Source organism: Glycine max, chromosome 13 (assembly GCF_000004515.6).
Source record: "Glycine max cultivar Williams 82 chromosome 13, Glycine_max_v4.0, whole genome shotgun sequence".
In the NCBI taxonomy this organism is placed as follows: domain Eukaryota; kingdom Viridiplantae; phylum Streptophyta; class Magnoliopsida; order Fabales; family Fabaceae; genus Glycine; species Glycine max.
In genome coordinates this window covers 18,309,368-18,330,840 of record NC_038249.2, presented here as the reverse complement: position 1 = coordinate 18,330,840, position 21,473 = coordinate 18,309,368, and the positions used below count along the sequence as shown (strand labels likewise).

The following is a 21,473-nucleotide window of genomic DNA, read 5'->3' as shown; positions in this document are numbered from 1 at the left end:
TTTTAACATGTTTTGTATAATTATGAACTCTTTTGTCATAAATATAATTATACAAAAATATTATATAATCTAAAAATACATTGAGAAATAAACTTGATGAGGACCTTTATGATTTTTTTAGTTTAAGAAAAAGGCTTAAATATGAATTTATTTTCTATAAATTAACATTTCTCAATTTTATTTTATTTTTTTCATTTTTAATTCCTAAAATTTGTAACATTTCCAATTTTAGTCCTTGTCAATTGTCATCTACATTCATTAAAAAAAAACTGCCTTGTGTAACGGAGGATGACATGGCGGCGCCACACTGGGCTTCCAATTCCAACTAGATATTTCCATGTCATTTATAAAATTTCAACTTTTTTATGAAATAGTGAAACGTTCGTTTTAAGAAACGTACGATGAAAGAAGAAAAGGGAAGATTGTGTGCTTAGGATTCATCTTTCCAAAGCTAGGGTCCGCTGCCTTTGCTCAGCTTCTCATTGCCAAGGTTTGTCTAATGGGTGCGACCTAGCTAGTCCCGTCATTTGCTTAAATAATGTGACGTTTATTTGATTAACATTTGATCATGTATGAAATAAGATAAATTAGCTAATTCATTAACATTTTTATATTATATAATATATGATTAAATTATAAATTTAAAAGGTAATATTAAAACGAAGATTTTGTTATACATGTTTGGAAATAAATAATATTAAGTTAAGAAACTTTATTACTAATATATCACTATTCTTATTGTTATTAAAACAATGATCCAGTTTGGAATAGTTTAAAATAAAATTTAAATCATATTCAAAATATATTAAATTTACCAATAATGTTATTATAACGATCTTATGTCTCTTAATTAAGTGAACTGAATTTAAATCTTGATTTTTATTGTGAAATAAAGTGTGATGGATAAAATATTATAGTTGTATACATTTATAGTTTTTAAAGAAGATTAATAATTATTTTTAATCAAACTATTTCATACCAATATTATAACAAAAAAATATATTAAATTTAACTTTTAAAATTCAAATTTATAAAACTTAATCCAAGGAAATTAGTGAGTGGAAATCACCATTTACCCGTTAATGGAAGGAACAGAAACAAGTGTAATCTATAATCTGTAGCCAGACGCAGAGGATCACGGATTTGTTTGACCATAACTGCAGTAAAACTCTGTAAGATAACACGAGGTGGTCCAGGACGTTAGAGGTGCGTCTTTTACATCACACAGCAACACATGAAGAAGCAGCAGGTACGTAGTTACCTTCTTGTTGCATAATGCAGATGCGTACCTTTTTCTGTTTGCTACGTATGCAGATGCAGATGCGTACCTTGTTGTTGTCTAAACTCGGATTCAATATTGTACCCACTTTCACCTAGGTGAGGCCGCAGCTAGATAATCTTACGTAAATTTGGCATTACTAAAATTAAAATAAAAAAAGAAAATGATAATATGCTCTTTTATTGGCTGTTTCTTTTAAGTGATGAAATATATTGTTCATAGTTGAACAAAAATTACCGATAACATAAGTAATAGTAATTTATTTTCTTAATGTGAATCAAGATTTAAATCTTGATTAATCATTATGAAATAAATTATATTTGAAAGAAAATATATATTTTGTATGTATTTATAATTTCCAATAAAGATTAGTCATCACTTGATAAGAATTATTTTTTATCAATACTATATATGATCAGATAAAAAATATTATTCTTTGTTGATTTGAATAGAATTATTATGATGGACAAAAATGTCTTTTCCTAACATTTATTGTAATTGTATACTTAAACTCAAAATCATTTGTTAGAGATGATGTTAAATTTGAATCAATGTAAACAAAAAAATATGGATTGATTCAGATTATTAGTTTAGTTTAGCTAGATTGAAAAATTGTAAATCCAAGTATTTTCAAAATTCAAATTAATTTATACTTACCAAAATCCAAACATGGTCTTGGTTCAGTTTCCGTTAGAGCACAAATAACAAAAATTCAAATTAATTTATACTACCAAAATTTAAATGTCAGGGTGAACGGGAAAGGCTCTTGGATTTTATCCGTCAACTTGTAGAGTAAAGAGATAAAATAAGTATATGCTTAAATGAGTCTCGAGTGAGCAACAAAAAGAAATGTGAATAAACTTGTTACTCGTGTGCTGAAGTGTGTGAGATGTGTTAAGGGTTAAATGGAATCTGTTATGTACAAGAGTGAAGCGTAGTTGCGGATCCTTGTTTGTATGGACTATTATAGTCTTTGTAAATAATTCACTGCTGATAGATAATAGTGAGAGCTTGTAGATAATGTTAGAGATAAATTGTAGCTTATAGACACAAGTTACTAGATATTTGTACCCTAATGATGTATGACTTTGTAGATAATTAACTACCTACCAATAGATAAAGATATTCAAATATATTAATAGGTTAAAGATAAATTGTCAATTAAGGAGCCCAACTGTTAAGGACCCAATATCTATGCTCTTATTACATGATTGATATGGATGATTGACATGTGTTTTAAAATATATGTAAGATATCATGTATATTTTATATATGTAAGATATCATGTATATTTTATATACCCTGAATAGTACATAATCTTAATTAATTATTATGAGTTCTTCGTTTCTTTTCCTTTCACCTGTGTCTTGTTCCAATATATCCCACAAGATGCCCCGCAAGGATCCAGAAACAGTAGTTTCATGTGAGGGAATGGTCCAAAACGGTGCAAAAGAGCAAAAGGCAGTACTTTTAGAAAAATGTTGTTTAGACCATCCTTTAACTTGTACGAGAGAAAAAAAAAAGAAGAGATAAAAAATAATTTTTTGTTAATTTAGTATTCTAAACTTTTGGTTGTTAAAATATAAACGCTATTCTTTTATGACATGAAATCATGAATGTACCACCACCACCTGATCATTAGCAATGTATTACTGTTGATACAGCTGTAGAGATATTAAGTCATTTTTAGCAATGTACTAATGTTATAAATAAAAAATTTAACAACCCAATCGTAATCCCATCCCAAGCACAAAGCAGAGAATATTGAGAGAAGTGGTAACATTGATGGATTAAAAAAGTCCATAGGTTACGTTTTATTAATCCAAACACACCCTTTAGTTGTCTGAAATGAAAATTATATTATTAAGGATATAGTGCATATGTTCGGATAAAAGTTACCAGAGCTTAAAAGTATTTTTTATAATTATGAAAGTAGTATTTTTTTTCATTTGATGCATTGAAAATTTCCAAAATACTTAAATTTAAAAAATTAATCAAATTAATATATATATATATATATATATATATATATATATATATATATATATATATATATATATATATATCACAACGTAAAATAAAAAATAAAAAAATGGTTATTAATTGTAAAGCAATAAAAATACTCGGATAAAAGAAGATATGAAAAATAGGATAGTTATTTAGTCTTTCAGTTTTAATTTATAAAATCTATTTTAAAATAAAAGGATCAAAATTATAAATTTTAAAAAATATAAAATGACCAAAATTACATTTCAACTAAAATTCTAATATCTAAAGGTTTACTATTCATCTAATTACTTTTACAAGAGAAAATTTTGTTTAAATAGGATAGGACTACGGACAAATTATGAGTGGAGAGTATATCTATTTATTATTTATTTTTGTTGAACTGTGGAGAGTTTATTTGCAAAGTTTTAAGAAGGAAATATATATGGAATTCTAGAACGTTATCATGTATTTAAAACCATGTATGCTATCAAAAAGTCAAATTCAGTGGATTAAATAAAGTATACAAGTATTGTGATACGTTTTCAATTTGAACTTATAAAAAAACAAAAAAGCATGCATGCTTAAGATCTCAATAAAAAATAACATCTCATGCAAGTTCTTACTCAAAACCTTTTAACAGTTGAAGTCTCAAACTACGTGGCCCACCAAGCTTTCTCATCCTCACGTGATTATCCAAAGGATCTTTGACTAATCTTCTTTTCGGTTCTTTTTCCATTAATCATGTGTTATTATGATTCACAGATTTGCATACATACATACATACATACTGTTCGTTGGAGACACTGTCCGTTTTCATGCACATCCCGTGTCTTCTCTTTGTCCTCCAGTCAGATGTTTCTTTACTTCAACTATAAATTTCATCTTTAGTGGCCATCAAAAAGCAATTTTGCTGTGTGGAATTTATGTTTTTTTTTTACTTCAACTGTACAGAGTTATGTTATTTATTTCTACTACATATTTTTATAATTCCTTTTTTTCAGGTCATTTCATAATTTTCTCTGTTCTTTAGTATTTTTTTTCTAATTATAAAAAAGTTATATAAAAACATGAATAGGCGCATATATATATATATATATATATATATATATATATATATAACTTTTCTGTTCTATAATACTATGCAGATTATGTTATGCGTCAACTAGCAAGAGAAAAAAAAAGTAGGGGCAGATTTTTCATTGGGTGAAAATATGTAAAATGAAAATATATATTTTGATAAAATATTATTAGACATCATAAAAAAAAATGCTATAGCCAACAAGGCAATGTGAGATTTTCACTTTGACATTTTACAGAAACCTGTCATAGACTGCTGAAGAAATCATCAACGGCATAAAAGTTTTTGTAGGCTCATTAGTTGACACCACCAACCTAGAAAGCCCTACACCCAAAAAAAACTTGTAATTCCAATTAATTACACCGTGAAATTGTTTACCTCTTTGATAAGTTTAGTTTATTTTAAACAAATAATTATTTTTTTTAAATAAAATATTAAAAAAACAATTATTTCACAAAATATAAACTGAGCCTTATCTTCATTATTCCAATTAAAATTTAATCATATTATTCTTCCAAATATATTATTGGAAGATCCATAAGCAGAAATCGGGTGATGGATATGTACAAGGACTCTAAGTCAATCACATGTTCAAAAAAGAATATAAGTTGAGAGAAACATACATGAAGTATTATTCTTTGGTGTACATGTATAGTATGATGATGGAGTATACAAGTAGTTTTATTTTCGTTAAAGTATGATTTCGAAAAATTTTATAAAAAATAAAATTAGAGTGACTTTGGAATATTGATGGGGAAAATCATACAATTAATCATTATGGCTACTAATCTTGTATGTTTAATGGCTCCTTATGAATTTATGGTTGAGGTTCCCTCTGTAATAAGTTCTGATTTGGTGCATGCATTGACAAATCTTTTCCCGTGACTGATTGTAAGATTTTTTTTTTTTAAATCAGCAAAAGGAATATATTACTAAGAAAAGAGGACACAAATGGGTGCCCAAAACCAACTTCTCAATTGAAATTAAGCCTCATATAATATGTTTGGAATATATTACTAAGATGTTTGGTATTAATTACATGTTAGATCGGTTAATAATAATAGAAGTGTGAGCTACAAACTAACTTCTCAATTGAAATTAAGCTTTATATATTTTGTTTGGAAACTCGAAAAAAGAAAAAAAAATGTTTAAAATGTGAAAGTTATAGTTATTAGTTTCTATAGTAATATTCTATATGTGAAAAATCACACTAATGCATTAGTGCATTAGTACCTTGTAAATTACAGTTGACTGTCTGATCGTGACATGTACCAACCGTTTTCCCCTAACTAGTAGTACCAAAAAGATAAACTCAATGAAGCTCGAGACATGGTAACAATTAATGGCTAATTGCTACAACCAGCAATGGCAAGTCACAAGGGTATTGTCCCCTACAAAGAGCAAGGTCTCATTCTCATTGGATATAAACGTTTAATAAATGAAACTTGGCTAAAGAATATAGCTTAGTCTATTTTGTGTGCTGGCTGAAACAGTGCTCAATAGGAACACATGAAGCTTTCACGAATGACAGATGGAAAATGCAATTGCTTCTTTCACTAATTGCCTATTTGTTGCTTCTTTTTTAGTACGTGTTGCACTAGCGTATTTTAAAAGAAAAAAGTTCTAACTACATAGTTCAGTTTGTATTAAAAAAAATACTCTAGTCCTTTTTATAAGTAACAAGTGTAGCATATTTTTACATTACATTTATTGTTTATAAAAAGGACCAAAAGCGAAGGTAGTAATATTTTATTTATAACTTCTTACAAAAAAGAACTTAGAAAAAATGATTATTTGTTTTTAAATAATTGAAACCAAACATGCAAAACTTCTTTAGAAAAATTGTTGTACAAATAGTAGTTTCTGTTTTTTTATTAGTTTTTGATTCTTAAAATGTGTGTAATTACTTGTTTGGTCTCTGTTGCTAACTTGTTATTAGCTACAAATATAACAATTTTGTTTTTATGATCCTGTAAATATATAATAATTTTTGTTTTTAGTGCAAAACAATATGACCACGTAAAATATTAAATAGAGTGGAATTTGCCTTTAGTTCTTCTCATCACAATTGCGACCGAAACAAGTGAGATCCATTATTATAGAGACTAAGGAAAATGAGTGCCTCACTGTTTCTCCATTTTTTAAAAAAATAAAAATATAATAAAAAGGAGAAAGGTTGAAGAACGGTAGTTGAAGAACTTGTGAGAGTGAAACGGTTTAAATATGTTGTGCATGTTTTTGAGAATGATAATATTATTATTTTTTCTAATGGAATGAATAGTAATGGAAAAACAGTTAAAAGGATAAATTTAGGAAAAATAAATATGTACACAAAATGAGATAATTATCTTTATTAATAGTTATAGATAAAATTATTAAGAAAAATTATAAAGACTAAATACAAAAATTATTATTTTTTAGTGAATTAAAAACTATTAAATTTATAAGTAAGTAAAACATAATTAAAACATTTAAAAAAAAATCAATTATTTCTTTAAACTAATCATTTTCCAAACATGTTTTCAGCGTTATGATTACATCTTGAGATAGAGACATTGGTGTTACATGGTCATGTACCATGCTTTTATGGCATCGATCCACACTTATCGGTTAATCATTTTCCCGAAACTAAGGTAGGCGTTCCATCACTTCAATGTCTGGTTGAAGATGATGAAAGATATTTTATTAAACAAAATTTTCTGGCAAATAAAGACACAGATCAACAAAGAAAAAAGAGCAAGCCTTCCTCAAACATAGAACATGACACCAATTTTCCCCCTTCCCCCGCGAAATGATTATTCCCTCCTTATAGCCCAAGGAAAATTAAAGTTGCATATGTGGTTGTGTAAGTGAAGGTGCAATTGATCATTCATTAAATATTTAAAAGAAGTTACCGAAAGGATTAGGGTATATATTATTGAATAACTTGCAAAGTAATATACGAATAACTATCTTTACTTAGAAGTTAAATACCAAAAAGAAGAAAAAGCATTGGATGTTTAAAACGAAAACGTTTTAGTGATCATATCATAGCACAGATGACTCCAATTTCATAAAAGTGATGTCACCTCAAAATAACAGAATATATGATAACTTGGATATGATAGGGATAGGAGTAGATATGTGACAGTCAACACAATCTTATTAAGCATCTAATTTGAATTGAATACACTTTATTTGGAAGCAAAGGAGAACAATCATCATAACATTACTGAATCTTTAAAAACCATATATATCGAAATCATTTCATATTTGTCTATCAAAGAACAACCATAGTCCCTACATTTGATTGACTAAAGCAAATCATGAACTAGGTCCTAGCTAGAGATAGAAAACGACGAATAGTAATGTTTAAAGATTTTTTTTTTGTATGCACCAAAAGACCCAATTAGAATACTTGAGAAACTCAATTATTTATGATTATACACCGACTTTGTTTGTGAATAATGATAAGTTTGGTAGGTAGCAACTTATTCATATCTAAAATAAAATTTAAATTAAAAATGTGTATTTGTTGTTTGGCCCTTCGAATGTATAATAACTATAAAAAGAAAATGGGATAATGCGGTTGATCTCTTGCTTGGGCTAACGAGGAAAAAGCGATCTAAGTTTGAAGGAAATTCACAAATGGAATACAGCCAGGGTCTTATAAATGCATACTCTAAAATAGGCCCCTGTGTAAATAAAATGAAAAGAGAGAAAGGGAAAGAAAAAAGTAAAAAATATAATAAGTAATGAGATAAGAAAATAACCAAAAATTTCAAAGAAATTCAATTGTAAGATGTTGACTTTGATCCAAGATCCTCAGTTAATTATAGAAGATACAGAGTCTTTTAGTCTAAAGTTAAGGAGAGGTGAATGAGGCTAGAAATAAATTCTATCACGATCATTTTTATAAATAGTAAATGATTATGATAGTGTTTTTTTTATAAGTACAATTTTTTTTACAAGTAATGATAGTGTTTTTAATTCTATTTTTTTTAGGTGAAATTTAATTCTATTATTTGTTTCTTGTAAAAAGATAGTAGAGAGTATATATTTTATATTTATATTTGTCCATACAATTAAAATTTTGTTTTTGGGTGTGCCTAATAGTTTGATTAATTAGAAATCTATTATTTATTATTAGCCATAAAGCCAAGACTTTTTGGTAATGGTAATGGTATGGTAATATACACAACGCGGAAGTGTTGGTGCCACGCGTGGAAAGTGCTAAGGAATCTTCCTCGTGTCAAGTTTCCTATTCTGACCATTCCTTTCAAAATGCCGAAGCTATTGTCACAGTGAAAAATACTTAGAATTTCAATGTAAACTATTGTAACCAGATCATGCCTTAACTTAATTGAAATGGTCATTAATTTATCATCATAGGAGACTTCATATTCCAAATTCAAAAGCATAAAAGTCCCAATTAAACCTTGTATTGTGTCTCAGCTGTGTTTTATGGATGCTTGGGAGTTAAATATATGCTTGGAAAGAGACCGTTGCTTAGGCTCTCAAGTTGCATTATCATAGATATATGTCAGAAATATAATCATTGAGAGAGAGGAAGAATAGACAATCTTAATTATTCCGAGGATAGAGTTTACAGGTTTGATTGTCGTCACCGACAACTATAAAGTATACTGAAAAATTAAATAATAGAAATTTTATATCACTTTCAGCAATCGGAACAAAGTAAACCAACTCAAATGCAATTAGGCGGGGTTGGAAGTTGGAACACCCATTGAGTAGGAAAGGATGTCACAAAAAGAGAGGAACAAATAACACTTTTTTTTATATTGATTTTATGAAATTTTAATATTTATTTAAAAAGCAGCCTTTTGTTAGATAATTAAATTTTAAAATGAAATAATAATAAAAAAACGTGTAAAATCAATTATTAGAGTCTTATTGGCATTTTCTCTCACACATATATCTTTTAAAAGCAGCCTACTTTTACAATTAGATATAAAAGTATTCGAAAGTTATTGATGAAATTTTTTATATATAACCTGTAACAGTAATTAGATCCCTCCCTCACCACACTATAGTTTTTTCAATTAATGGTTTTCTAATCTTAATCCTCACTTAAGCGTGACAATTCCAATGTTCTGCAGATTTAGTGAAATGCATGTAACACTAGCACAGCCTATAGCTGTTAAAAAAAGAAAGAAAAAACCTATCACAGCCTATAAAGGTTGTCAATATACAACTCATCACAATGGATAAACTAAGAAATTACAAGGTTGATTTGATAATAAAAGAGATGAAAAGAAACGAAAGATTATAGATTTGACTCATCCAATAACAAAAAATTAATAATTAATATTAGTTGATAAAAAATATAATTAAATTACTTATTTAATCTTTATAGTTTCATGATTCTTACCTTTTTAATTCTTATAATTTAAAAGTGATTTTTTTAATCCTTATAGTTTTCATTTTAATTCTTTTTTAGTCCCTGTAATTTAAAAGTGTTTTTTTTAATCTTTATAATTTATATTTTAATTCTCTTTTAATTCCTATAGTTTTAAAGTGATATTTTTAGTTCCTATAATTTATATTTTAATTACCTTTTAGTTCTTACTACAAAAATACATATAAATAATTAACTACAAATTAGTTATAAATTATCAATTATTTTTTTATTACAAATTATCGTATGATAAATTAGTTACGAATTACTTGCTAATATTTTTGTAGTTAATTATAATTGATAATATTACTCATATTTTGATGATAAGGACTAAAATGAAATTAAAATATAAAGTATAGAGACTAAAAAGATCACTTTCAAACTATAGGGATTAAAAAAGAATTAAAATACAAATTATAAGGACTAAAAAAATCATTTTTAAAACTATAGGGACTAAAAGAGAATTAAAATATAAACTATATGAATTAAAAAAATCACTTTCAAACTATAGGGACTAAAAATATAAAAATCGTAAAATTATATGAATCAAATAAGTAATTTAACAAAAAAATATAATGGACTAGTTCAAACCTAAAAACGCCACTCCACTTTAGGCAGGTAGGATACCTGAATCAGATGGTCCACGTCAAAAAACACTTCCATGTTACAATATTCAAACATTGCCAGCCACTTTCACCTTCCTGAAATTCACCAGCTTCATATTTTTAATGTTTGAAATTTACACTAACCTTGCATGTTTCATTACTTCGTTTGACAAACCATCTATTTGAAAATTTTCCAATGTACTGCTTCATATAGCGCCTTTTAAATTTACACTTTTTCACACATTATAAAAAATGAGGAACACAATTGAGGCACCATAAACATGAAACCTATGAAGCACCGACACCGACACAAACACTGGACACGACACGAACACAGACACGTGAACACCTGTAATGTCCAAAATATTGAACGTAATACGGGTGTCGTGTCCGTGTCAGACACTGACACGGATGCGTGTCGGACACTGACACGGATGCGTGTTGGACACCAGACACGGATGCGTTTCGGACACTGATACGGATGCGTGTTGGACACCAGACACGGATGCGTGTTGAACACCAGACACGACAAGGGACTGGAGTGTCCGTGCTTCATAGCATGAAACATGTCATGACAGCAACATTATACCTTCCTTTCTAACTACAAGTACATTGAAATATAATGATTGGATAAAAATCACTGGAAATTGGAATGAACAAATAAGAAACCACTGCCTTACTTCAGCTCTTAAAACATCTTTTGAAAATTTATAAATTCCTCAATATAAGCTTAAACAAAACAAGCACCTATTGTTTATCAGTCTTTGTCAATCGTTCCTGTAGCTGAATACAAAGTTCTGATATTCGGGACAGCAATTTACACTGTTGGTCTAGCGAATTTAATGAATACATACTTGTTAATTTGATGGGATTACCAAGCAGCTGTTGGAGCTGACAACAGAGCTGTGATGCTTCAGGGTCATTTATGCAAGTTTTAGATATAAGTCGCAGCAATTTAAAGGTTTGGTCTTGGGACGAAGATGAATGACATGGAACTGGAGGAACTAGAAAAGGATGCTGGAGTAGCTGAGGAATTCTCCACCTTTCATTGCGATGCCATGCTAGACACCTTTTCATAAGATCCAGAAGCCATGGATTTGAAACTGGTTCGTACGTAATTTCATGATTTGGATCAGTTATAACTTTGAATTTTGCCCAAAATGTCCTGTAATCTGCAAAGGGTGTTCTCCCATAAACCATTTGATAAAGAATGCAGCCGAGGGACCAGATATCTGATGGCCGACCACATTTTATGATGTTTCCACTTGCATCACTCTCATTGCACATAAATGCTTCTGGTGACATGTAACTTAGTGTACCAACCTACAGTAATTGAAAGAAAACTAATTAAAAAATTTCAGATATAATTGATCTGTTATAGCTTAGCAAAATAAAGATCACCTATTTACATGACTTTAAGATGTATTTTTCGCAGACTATCAGGACCCATTGTTCAGTTGGTCCAGTCCAACTCAATCATGGGCCTTGGGTTTGGAAAACATATAGCTGGAGAAACAAGGGGCAAAATGGGAATTAACAATGGGGGAGCAAATATAGTCTAATGCCTTGTATAGTGGGAGAGGGGAGAGAAAAAATTAGCCTTTGCTTTTCTGTTTGTTGTGGACAAAGGTGTGAACCTTTATAGGAGCACTTGCTCTGGGTATTGCAGAATTCATTCTGCAGTATATTCTTCATCAATAATATCTTTTTTCCATCTTGGTCTCTTGACAAATACAGCCTATGAATTAACTAATAGTTAGTATGTAACTCACTAGTATACATTGTGATAACAAATTAACAATGCAAGAGATGCTTCAATCAGGCATTGTTGTACTTTCCAAATTTGGATAATAATTTCGGTGAGTAACCTAAAGAAATGACAGCACATCGAGCCACAATGACAAAGTGTGAAAGATATGCATTTCAATTATAGTATTTTCTACAACTGAACAAAGCTGAGAGAGAAAAGAGTTAAAAACATAGTAGCCAATAGTGCAGTATAACAGAGTAGCAGAGCAGTTTTCAGTACATCTAAAATGGAGCTTTCACATGCAGTAGCAGCACTATCATGATATAGGTTACAACCCCCCCCCCCTCTTGAACACTGTTGTTTAGGGTTTTTTGGGTAAAATTGTGATTTTTCACCCATTTTCTAATGCACTTTTTGCTTCAAAAACATTACAGGATTTGAAACCTTTCATCCTTGTCCATTCCACCAAAAGATACCTCTGTTTTGACATTGGTTCCTTCACACTTCACAAGCCTATTTTTTTCCCTGTCTACCACTCTTTCTTCCTTTAGACTTCCCAGTTCACATTCTGCTAATTTTTTTTTCTAATTTATGTTGTTTTCTATTAATTCCACCACCATCTTTCATTTTTTTGACTTCATTACAATGTCCTTATTGCTCCAAGACTGATGGTGTAGTACAAATTATTTAGTTTGAATTACAATATTTAAAACAGCAGCCATCCTGCTTCCTGCTACACGATGCTACCTGAGATTGATAACAAAGGATAGAAGTATGCAATACCTGTGAATCACGTTGTATGTTTGTTGTATCACTCATGATTGCTTTGGCTATTCCAAAATCAATCAGTTTTAAGGAACCTTTGACAAGGAGGAAGTTAGCTGGCTTCAAGTCAGAATGCACAATACGTTCTTCATGAATTGTGTTGACAGCTTGAAGAATTTGCTGAAGGTATCAACAAAACAGTTTCAGATAATTTACTTCGGCAGAAATACAATACTATACTATGCCAAAACTGGAGAAGAGTGCAAGAGAAAATTATTTGATTATTTTGATGACTATCAACAAAATGCTGAATAAATAAGCTTTTTGTCTGACAGCATAAAAAATATTGCTTTCATATTGTATGTGAAACATGAAAACCATTGCAGACTAGACACCAGAACACATTGAAGTTCAAAAGGAAGTTTTTCTTGCATTCTTTTGGAACTCAAACACAATATCTTTTAACCACCGAACTGACAAGGCAAAAAGTAATATGTAACATGCAGGTTCAGAGAAATGATAAAATATTTTCAAGGTTACATTGCAGATTAAAACCTGCCAATAAAATCGAAGCCAGTTCTCATCTATGGTCTGGTTGCTTCCATTCAGTTCCCTCCACTTTTGAGACAACATATGAGCCAAATCGATTTCCCCGTATTCAAGTACCATGTATATATATCCATCATCCTTGACTCTACCATCCTTATTACTGAAGGAGCCATTTATGACTCCCTCAAACAAAGCCTTGTCAGTCACCTAATTGACAAGAGTGGGTAAAAATGAATAACACTAGAACACAAATAAAGTAATCCTTAAATCAAATCCATCGCACAAACAAAACCAAGAAAATTATCACCAGTAAAATATGTTACACACAAATCAACCAAAGGTATGTATTTCTCCTGTTTCTAGATGCACATGACCTCTCAAAGATAACTGACCAAATGTCTGTATGTAAACACAGCACACACACACAAATAGGATGGACTTAATTCAAAGATAACAGAATAAAATTCGAAAGCATAATTTCATTAATGATTTTTCTAAAATGCACTAAGGTCAAACCCCTAAGAAGGAGTTGCAGATCAGAGGAAAGAAACTCTGGCAATATCATCTCGCAAGAAAGAATCTAACCCTAGCTGGAGGACTGTGTGCACGGTTGGCTAAATAATTTGCAACTGCTCCCATCTTTATATACACGAGTGAATCAAAGTAATTACATAACAGGGATCTTTAAGACATTTTACCCATCCAGTGATCCTAATTGAGAAAATATTTTAAGCAGCATTAGGTCACCACTCACCCATAGAGGGCAAGCCTTGGCACCAGTGTTATCAATGGCAGATAGCAAAATAAGGTAGAAGGCCAAAATTCCATCATATAAACACACCATGGCAACCTACGGTGCTGCCATAGCGAGCCTCCCTTAACAAATTGCCAATGGTGGTTGGCAAAAAATCCACCATGTCATTCTGCCATGGCAGCTACGGCACCACCATTTAATAACAATGCATGGTGCAACGATAAAGTTGAGCCTCCGTGACTGGTTGGTTATGGGTTCAAATACTGAAACAGACTCTTCACATATACAACTGTAAGACTGTCTACAAACATATCGAGGAGCCTTTTGAGTTCTGACACCGAGGTAAGTTAGTTTTTTAGGTCACCTATAGAACTTTGGTAAAACCCATGTGATCAATATGGAACTAAGATAACATTTACCTTAATAAGAGATTACTTCCATACCTAATTTAGAAAAGAAAAAGGGGGTGGGGTGGGAGCAGGACCACCCTTATCATTATCCAAAATGATTACTATGGAATTTCATAGTAGACGCAGACCATGAAGATAAGAAAAAGAAGGAAAATGCAGTTATAACAAGAAAATTGATTACATAAAGACACTACTTTCTGGCATGTCCTTGACTGTCTAATTGATTCAACCTATAAAGAGGAATACCTAGAAAAGTGTAGAACCTCCAGCTCCAAGCATTAGGAGTGTAAAATTTCTAAGTAGTCCTCTATAAGAGCAGAGAAAAACCCAAACCTATGGAAAGAAACCAAAGGAGGGACACGGGCATAAAACAAAAAGATTGACTTCAATAGATGGTTGGGATAAGAGAAATATAAAATAGCGATACTTAAAAGTAAGAACTGCTATGTATCATATTCATAACAGAAATAGGTAGAGAGTACCTCATAATCTATAAGCTGGATAATATTATTCTTTCCTTTCAGCCTATTTAGATACTCGATCTCTTGACAAAAGCCATATGCAGTGGCATAATCACGACCCTTTAATTTTATCTTTTTAAGTGCATAGATTGTACAGTCTGATGAAATCACTTTGTGTACCTCACTGCTTCCACCACTACCTATCTTGCCAAGCCTTTGATAAAGCTTGCCACTGACTTTGAAAAACAATTCAGGGTCATAGGCCCTCTTTCGAATGCCTGATGATGCTTTAGAACTTGTATTTTTCTCTTGCTTTTCTAACTTAGAAGACTCCAATTTCAAATCTGAAGATGAAGTGAGAACCTGAGGCTGTATGTTGGTAACAGCTGCAGACTCTTGCCCTTTACTTAACAAGTCATCATGACAAGAGGTATACTTTGAAATACTTGTATCCTTTAACATACATCCTTGCTGCTCCTTAGATGGGTCACTCTGCTTAAACGTCAACTCTGCATCAATTGGTGAATTACAATCTTGGACTGCACTTGCCACCTGATCAATTGACATTCTATTGGTGTCTTTCAGAGAAATATTTGGTGATTTAACATACCCTTGAATTATAGGACGAGAATTAACATTCAGGTTCCCATAAGGTTCTGCAGCCACATGTGAACCACTATCTATACAGGAATTCGAATGAGTTATAGAATTCAGCATTGGAGCTGAAGTTGAATGGACTGACGTAGTTGTAGGACATGGCAATCCCACTACAGAAGATTGTGTAGCTGGTTGCCTCAAAAAGTTTTTGAATTGCTGCAGATGATCTTGAGTAACTATTGTTCTTTTTGGCAGCATAGAAGTCTTGCCTCCCTCAGATACCAAGCTAGTTTCAGATTCTGCCTGCTGCATATTTTGGTGCTTCTCATGTTGATTGAATCCAATCGATGCTTCATCTGTCAATGCAAGTGAACCCATATGAGATGATATGTTCTCCAACTCAGTGGCTTTTACAACACTGACCCCCGCATGTTAAGAGAGGAAAAAGAATATATATTGCAGGGCACAGTGACTGCTTTGGGATATGTGGCACAACATCAGCAGTTATTTACAAAAAGAAGTCAGTCATAACGCAAGAATAAATTCTCAAAATAACAATTTACACCCATAGAAGAGTTTCCAATCCAATGTAACAATAACAAAAAAAGTTCAAGTTAGATCCAAATTATTGTTACTTTGGAGTTAAGGATTTGGAATTGTAATTAATATCAAAACATGTGGGGTAATTATTTTATCCACATTGTTCATAAAACTAAATAACTCTACCTATGGTCTCGTAGCCTGTCTCACGTTCGAGTAACAGAAAAGGGCCATGTTAGGTCCTCATCAGCTAATGTAAAACTTGTTGAAACCCCCAAACAAGAATCACTCACGACGGATTATGTGCACTAATGTTTGGTCATTACCGGGAACTAACCCGCTTGATGGCTCAAGTGTAATGTTAAATGAGCTAACTGTTGCATCAGCAGCCAAATGTGGGTATTGTTACTGATTGATTAACTTTGATACTTGAGATAAGGCTATTGATGAAGGTTTGCAGTCATGTCCTAAAAAGTAGCACAGGTAAAGAATTTGCACCTTGGTCTATTAAACTTGCACAAAAGCTGCATTAACTGTGAATGTAAATATACTAGTAACAAAGCATGCAAAAGGAATCAAATTACAAAATTACCCTGCGGCTGTGCAGTGGCATTGTTGATCTCAGTTAAAAACTGAACCTTGTTGTGTGCACCAACACTCAGAGATTCCAGCAGCAAAGAGGGCTCATTTTTGCAGCCTTCGCCGGTGCACGTGTCGGAGATCGACGGCGGATCCTCCTCGAGCTTGTTCGTGGCCTTTCGTAGAGCCACCATGGCGCGCTTCGGCCTCACGTTATGCGATTGCGTAGTACCTGAAAGTGAAGGAGTTAGTAAAACGGAAACACAGAAACGAGAGTGAGTGTTTTGAGGGGTAAATGGGGAATTAAAAAATACCGAGAGGGCGATGGCGCTTTAGGGCAGCTTGGACTTGTTTGAGGAATTCCTGAGAGGAAGAGGAAGAGGCGCGAGGGATTGAGGGGTTAGGGTTTTCATCCATGGAAATGTCACATTTCTAACCCCGAATGAGACTATCAATCGATCGTGTTTCTGTTCATGTTCCTTCCATTACAATACTGATGAAATCAATCAATGCTACTGAGTTTGAAATTGGAGAAAAACTCGTTCCCTTTTATTGCTTCCTCAATGGGCTTCGTCGATTAGATTTCGGGCATCTACTTCCTGCATCGGTTTGTTTGATTCCTGCACCTCCAACGGCGGGGCGTGGACCAATATGTGGTTCCCTTGTACCCAGTTCCCAAAACCATCCTCATCCCTAGTGGGGATCGGGCATACCCATTCCCATCCAATAATTTAAAAATATATACTTTTTGCAAAAAAAAAAAAAAGATATTCATTTTTAAAGAAAATTGAACAAAGTTAAGTATATTATTTATTTAAAGAGTTGAGTTTAGATTACCAACTTGTATTAACCAAATACAAAATCCTATCCAATAAAACCTAAGATTTGAGAGAGAGAATAATATCTTATAACTTATATTTGTTTTTAAAGTTTTAGTTTGAGTCTTCAAAATAATAGAAAGAAGTAAATATGAAAGTCTAATAAAAATAATTAAGTAATATACATAATATAAAAAATTGGGTACATGACAAGTATGAGTATGGGGAAAGTTACGAATAGGTACATACACATACCCATCCACATTCCCACTTTAAAAAATTGAGTATTACCCACGACAAATCTATGTGCAAAGTAAGAGGGCAATTGTACCCATAAAAAAATAAGTATTGCCCCCATAAGATAATTGTTTTAAGAAAATGAATGTAAGTTGTAAATACAAAAGGAAAAAAATTGATACTAATTTTATCTACTTTATCTTTTTGATTCTACTGCTTTCAATTTCCCTAATACTCTTCTAATAGAGTTTATATTATTTTTTGTCTGAAAAAAATGTTAGGTTATCTTTTTCTTTACTAAACAAAATTTTTGGATATATCCACCACCGATTACCCATACCAGTACTAATGTCTGATCAAAACAGGCATTATATGTCAAAATCAAGCGGTTGCAGGATGGTACCTACGATACGGATTTGTTTATCTCGTCTAAAACTGAGACTCTTTCTTCACGTGTGTATACTACTTGTCCCACAAATGTCCAAGTGGTGGTTGGCATTTAGTTTTGCTTCAGACTTGGAAATTGTAGTATCCAGGATCCTCTAGACTCAGAGAGTAATGATAGTTGATGCAGACAATGTAACTAAGAAATTAGTGAAAGTTACGCAACAGAGCATCCAATTAGCCATGTATTTAAAAATAGTAAGAGAAAGACAAATTGTGAAATGGAAAAACGAAACATAGAAAATACACAAGCCTCGTAGATCTTGCTCCAACAAACCAAGGAAAAAGTAATTAAGAGAATGCTACAAAACAAAACTGGATGAGGAAATACATTTTTTGAGTGTTGAAAGAAAGCAAAAATTATTTAACATAAGGTAGGAAAGTGAAAGGGACCGACCTTGTACTCACGCATGCAAGCTTTCTCATACATCATGTGTTGCATAGAAAGCAAATGAAGTACCTTTCTCATTTTGTGATTTACTTGTCTCTTGTGGTTTCATTATTATGTTCTGGGACATTTATTCATATGAATTTTAAATGATTTGATGCATGCATGTGTATCTCATGGGTCAATTTTTTTTATATTGTCTTGTATATGTTTAGATATGTGTTATACCGGATAAAGTACTCGGTCAGGCAGAGGGGACACCTAACACACTCAAATCAAATACTCCTTTCGATCACATGTGCATCCAAGTCAAGTACCTCTTTTGGCCACGTGTGCGCATATTTCATAAAGAACGTCTCAACCCTTAACATATGCGGATTACGGAAACCACTCACTCATGGTTATCACCAATAAACCTACTTAAGGATAATTACTTGATTAGAAGTGCTTAAGCATGATTAAAAGGTGCATTACACAATTGATAATCAGCATGTGTAGGCCTATAGACCCCAGGCCCAGTAAGGTTAGTATTAAAAGGGGTGAACCCCCTAAGTAAGAGGATTGGTTTATTCTCAAATATTCATTATATACCATTAACAACTCTAAGTTGAATCCTCACTTGAGCACTGGAGTACCTTTTGCAGGTACCCCCCCCCCCCCTCGCTCTTTCGAACACTAGTGCACCCAAGGCTTTAGCAAGGAACTACAGGCAGAAGACCCTTTGGCATAGTAGAGGACCTTTCGATAGAAGGACAAGTATCCGGTCCATTTGTGACAGGAACATTTTGGCGCCTATCGTGGGGTCGTGTAAGACATATCCCGACCCCAAGAGTTCATGGCAATAACAAGAACTGGTACAAACACAGCAGCGATGGAGCAACCAACTAATCACCATAACGAAGATGTTCATGTAGAAGATTAGACCGACCTGTCTTCAATAGTTAGGAGACTGCAGGCTCAAGTCTCCAAGATGCAGAAACACCATGTCAAGGAAATCGTTGCTCTTTGACGCAACAACGCTCACCTCCAGGAGGCATATAGGTCGCAACAACTTGAGGCTAACTTGCCAAAAGGAGGAGAGGCCAAATCAACTGCGTTCGGCCTACCCAGAGCCATTAATCTGAGTGTGCGTTCGGACGTTATTCTCTCGTTCTCCAACACTTTGGGAAGATAGTTGTCGCAGTTCAAGAATCCCTTCGTCACTAGCATCATGGAGTCGACTGTTCCTTCCAACTGGCAGAACTTAACTATTGAGAAGTACGATGACACCACAAACCCAGACGAGCACCTCGATGTGTATATTACCCAGGTAAGCCTGTACACCACGGATGATGCAATCCTATGTTGGGTATTCCCGACGTCACTAAAGGAACAGACCTTTCATTAGTTCACATGACTACCCCTTAACTTTGTTGACTTGTTCAATACCCTGGCCACCCTTTTTGGAATGCAGTTTGCCACTAGCCGACCTCACCACCTAACATATATGGCCCTCGTCAACATATGGAATGAGAAAAAGGAGTCATTGTGAACCTTCATGGAACGTTTTGGAAAGGTTGCGTTGAATACCCAAAACTTAGACCTAGCAGTGGCTTTACACCCCCACTTGATAACGACATTAAGGTCGAGACCTTTTGTCAATAGCCTATCCAAGAAGCTGGCATCTGATCTCAACGAGTTTTGAACGAGAGCGACCAACTATATGCATATGGATGAGTTGGCCTAATACTGGAACTAGGTGTGGGTCGATGTCGTGTCAGCTAAGAAAGATAATGACAAGCCTAGCTCCAACAAAGCTCAAGATGATGGAAGGAGGGATCGGCTGTTGGACAAATGGCCTCAGTTATCTTAAGAAGGGGGGTTGAATTAAGATACAAAAACTATTCCCCAATTAAAATTTAACTCTCTTTTTGGATTAACAATGCACCCTTAATATGAATTACTCAAAAAATAATTCAAAATAAACTTCTTTAAAGCAAAAGATAAATAGCAATAAATAAAAGAAGTTTAAGGAAAGAGAGAAATGCAAACTTGATTTATACTGGTTCGGCCACTTCCTGTGCCTACGTCCAGTCTTCAAGCAACCCACTTGAGATTTTTCACTCTCTTTGTAAAACTCTTTTTACAAAGTCTGAACCACACAAGGATAACCCTTCCCTTGTGTTCAGGAATCCTTACAACTTAAGAGACCCTCGGTCTCTTAAACAATTTCCTTTGAATAATAAGAAGAAGTTTCTCTCTTTAAGAGAAGGATATTACAATTGAAGATCAATCAAGATTCCTTATTGAATATGCAAGTGTTAGACCAAGGAATCCTTTTTGAGAGGATAAGCCATTTCAGTTCAGAAAAACTCTCTTTGAATTTCGTGTCTCAAGTCACCTATTTATAGGCCTTTGATGGCCATTCAAAAATCTCTTGAAAAGATGTGACTGTTGGGAGTTATTTTAGAAAATTCCTCACTGATAATCGATTACCAAAATAGTGTAATTGATTACACAGTTGTTTTCGGAAGAATTATGACTCTTCACATTTGAAATTTAAACTCAAATTTCTAAAGACTATTTTAAAACGTTCAAAACTTCTGGTAATCGATTACAAGCCTTGTGTAATCAATTACAAGCTTTCAAAAATATTAAAAACATTTTAAAACATTCTAGTAAGCATTTTAGCCACTGGTAATCGATTACTAGAGAGTAAATATCTCTTTTAAAAGCTTTTGAGAAAAACCTTTGGCCATAACTTATGCATCATCAATTTGGAAACTTCTTTCTAAGACTCTAGAGACTAACTTCATCATTTATCTTGGATTTCTTGGAGTCTTGTTTTGAATC

General features: G+C 32.6%; 1 protein-coding gene across 3 annotated transcripts; it reads right to left on the bottom strand.

Moving 5' to 3' along the window:
• Positions 1-11,029: 11,029 nt before the first annotated feature.
• LOC100795003 (serine/threonine-protein kinase MPS1) lies at positions 11,030-18,690 on the bottom strand. 3 transcript variants are annotated; one of them, XM_006593524.4, is made up of 7 exons: positions 17,069-17,475; positions 16,768-16,986; positions 15,060-15,991; positions 13,420-13,620; positions 12,883-13,044; positions 11,987-12,087; positions 11,651-11,672 (listed from the first exon to the last, which is right to left on the bottom strand). In XM_006593524.4, the coding sequence occupies exons 1-6, from the start codon at positions 17,169-17,171 to the stop codon at positions 12,022-12,024; spliced, it is 1,683 nt and encodes a 560-aa protein (XP_006593587.1). In that variant the 5' UTR covers positions 17,172-17,475; the 3' UTR covers positions 11,651-11,672; positions 11,987-12,021. The 3 variants fall into 3 exon arrangements, with proteins under 3 accessions (XP_003542774.1, XP_006593586.1, XP_006593587.1); XM_003542726.5 differs by lacking the exon at positions 11,987-12,087 and having other exon boundaries at positions 11,030-11,672; positions 17,069-18,690; XM_006593523.4 differs by lacking the exons at positions 11,987-12,087; positions 17,069-17,475 and adding an exon at positions 16,362-16,642 and having other exon boundaries at positions 11,030-11,672; positions 16,768-16,906.
• Positions 18,691-21,473: the final 2,783 nt, after the last annotated feature.